This window comes from Vigna unguiculata, chromosome 3 (assembly GCF_037176805.1).
Source record: "Vigna unguiculata cultivar grain cowpea cultivar isolate G323 ecotype 2 chromosome 3, ASM3717680v1, whole genome shotgun sequence".
Lineage (NCBI taxonomy): Eukaryota > Viridiplantae > Streptophyta > Magnoliopsida > Fabales > Fabaceae > Vigna > Vigna unguiculata.
Window position 1 is genome coordinate 62,090,682 of NC_140794.1, and position 2,880 is coordinate 62,093,561.

A 2,880-nucleotide genomic window follows, 5' to 3' on the forward strand; every position below is an offset into this window, starting at 1 on the left:
GTAAAATATTATGCTCATAATGCAATATGATTGTGTCTGGATGGTTTAATAATTAATGATCCATTTAGTGAATTTTTTAAATAATATTTTTATTATTCACACATTATAATATTTCATTCAAATCTTACACATTACTATTTCTTTATCACCGTCATTATATAACATTCAATTTTAAAATTATTATTAATATTAGTGGAAACATTTCTATGTATGTATGTTTACTTTTTTTATCATATTAAATATATTATTATTATAATTTAAAAGTAAATACAAATAATTTTACAGTAGATAATTTTTTAATTTATTTTGTAGATACTTTATTAATATAGATATTTATTTTAATTCAAAAATATTAAATTTAAAAAATTAGTGAAATAAATATAAACAGTTAATTTTTTAAAAAATTACATGAAAGGTAAATTTGATAAAGTAAGTTTAACAAATAAGTTGTTGTAGTGAGTAAAATAATATATATATATATAAAAAATATATATATATATATATATATATATATCCACCAATATAATTTTTTATATAATTTTATAGATAATTATTTAAACATAAAATCAATAAATTGTAGTTTTAAATAATAATTATCAGCCATGAAAAAATATGTAATGATATGAATAAAGTTATGATTATATAGAAATACAAAAATACTAGTAGTAACTCAAAATTTATGGATTTGAATTTGTATACCTACCTTATACACGAATTTATGGATCTTTCAAATTATACTAATTAAGAAGTGTTCAAGGAATTCTTCAGATTTTTTAAAAAACAAAAAAAATATTTAATGGGTTCTTAAATTTTTTATAAAAACTAATTTCACCTTTAATTTAATATTTAGAACGCAATAAATTTAATTTATTAACTTTTTAATAAGTCTTTATAATAAGACTAAAAAAAATTCACAGCCCATTTTAAAAAGCCCAAAATCTAAGATCTCAACAAACAAAAAGCAGCCTTTTTCTCTCTTACACCAGTGAGAGTAGTGATTAGGGTTTCTGTGGGCTACTTCATCCCTGTCGTCTGTGCCGCACCCCTCTACCATGGCTGAACAAGTATTTTCTCAATTTTTTGCTTTTCAATGGTTCTTAATCCTTGTTTGGATCTTCCGTTGATTTTGTTCTTGCGGTTGATTTTGTTCTTTTCTTTTGTATTGCAGACCGAGAAGGCGTTTTTGAAGCAACCAAAAGTGTTCCTCTGGTACGTTACATACTTGCAAGAACGAATAACTTTTTTTTTTTTTTCACATTGTGGATTTAATGCTGAATATATATCTTATTTTTTTCTTAGCTCCAAGAAATCTGGAAAGGGGAAGAGACCTGGGAAAGGTGGAAATCGCTTTTGGAAATCCATTGGACTCGGATTTAAGACTCCCAGAGATGCCATCGAAGGTATCATCTTTCCTCTTTCCTTATCACTTATCACGCTTCTTTATTGCATCGCATCATGTTTGCTCCGTGAGATGTAAATCTATAGGTTACAGATTATTGTTTTAGCGGTTATTTTTTCTTATTATAGTAGAAGGTGAATTTTCGGATGTGGAATATTTGTGAATTAGGTTAAAAAAGTGCATTCCTAAGTAGGCTGTTGGTTGCCTATTTATTATTGATATTTTAGGTTGTCTAAATAGGTCATTTATATATTTTCGACTCCTTTGATTTATCACAGGAACCTACATCGACAAGAAGTGCCCCTTCACCGGCAATGTCTCTATTCGTGGCCGTATCCTTGCTGGAACATGTCATAGTGCTAAGATGAATAGGACTATTATTGTTAGGAGGAATTATCTCCATTTTATTAAGAAGTATCAGAGGTATTATTGTCCCATGTTTTTCTAATTAGTTTGTTTATGAGTGGAGAAATGTAGTAATAGTTGTTTTCTTTTATGTAAAGGTATGAGAAGAGGCACTCCAATATTCCTGCTCATATATCACCTTGCTTCCGCGTGAAGGAAGGTGATCATGTCATTATTGGTCAATGCAGGTGAGATTTTATGAAAGTAATTCTTTTCGGGTATTGTATTGGTATTTGTATCTGTATGGTGATTATTTTACCACTCATGCAGGCCACTCTCCAAGACGGTGAGGTTCAATGTGTTGAAGGTGATTCCTGCAGGATCTTCCAGCGGTGCGAAGAAGGCATTTACCGGAATGTGAGCTTTGTTTTCCAGTTTTAGGATTTTGTTATACGTTGTGCTAGCTTTGTATTTTTTTTTAAACAATGTAGACTCTTTACTGTTTTCAGTACTTTTATTTTAGTGTTATTCTGGGTTTAAAGTTGGGGGAATTGTTTTTAGACTGAGATCTAAAGTTTTGCTCTAATCAATTTGAAACAAATCTTTTTGCTACAATGTGTTTGTTATTGGAAACTAAAGTAAGATTATTAGTTTTTAGACAAGATTGGATTATATGTAGTGTTAGAACCAGATATGTAGATTAGAATTCAGTAGTACTTTAGTGTGTATATGAGTTTTGAATCTCTAAAACAGTATATATTGAATTTTTCCTTTAACACTGTCATTATTTGATCATATATTTCACACCTGCATGAATATAAAAGATATTGTTTGCAGAGGAGAACGGTTCTGCAGAGCCAAGTTTTTTTCATCCACCGTATTAAATCCAAACCATTATATTCCCGTTTCTGGGGCATTTATAATTTGAATGATGGTCACTGAATTCTAATCTACATATCATGGAAGCATATGCGAAATATTTAGTTACCTTGCTTCAAGTTACTACTAGTTATGTTGTTAAGCATGAATATTTGGGTGTTCCAAGTTTGGAATGGCAAGGATTTCAAACCTGTTTTTCCGAATGAATCTTTTGACTCATACAAGGTGATTTCAGTTCATCAGTAGGAGCTATTTTT

The 2,880-nt window shown here is 29.1% G+C and overlaps 1 protein-coding gene across 1 annotated transcript; it reads left to right on the plus strand.

Moving 5' to 3' along the window:
- Positions 1–925: 925 nt before the first annotated feature.
- LOC114176809 (small ribosomal subunit protein uS17-like) lies at positions 926–2,359 on the plus strand. The gene is made up of 6 exons (XM_028061973.2): positions 926–1,064; positions 1,169–1,209; positions 1,300–1,400; positions 1,678–1,822; positions 1,903–1,992; positions 2,075–2,359. The coding sequence occupies exons 1-6, from the start codon at positions 1,053–1,055 to the stop codon at positions 2,163–2,165; spliced, it is 480 nt and encodes a 159-aa protein (XP_027917774.1). The 5' UTR covers positions 926–1,052; the 3' UTR covers positions 2,166–2,359.
- The last annotated feature ends 521 nt before the right edge of the window (positions 2,360–2,880 follow it).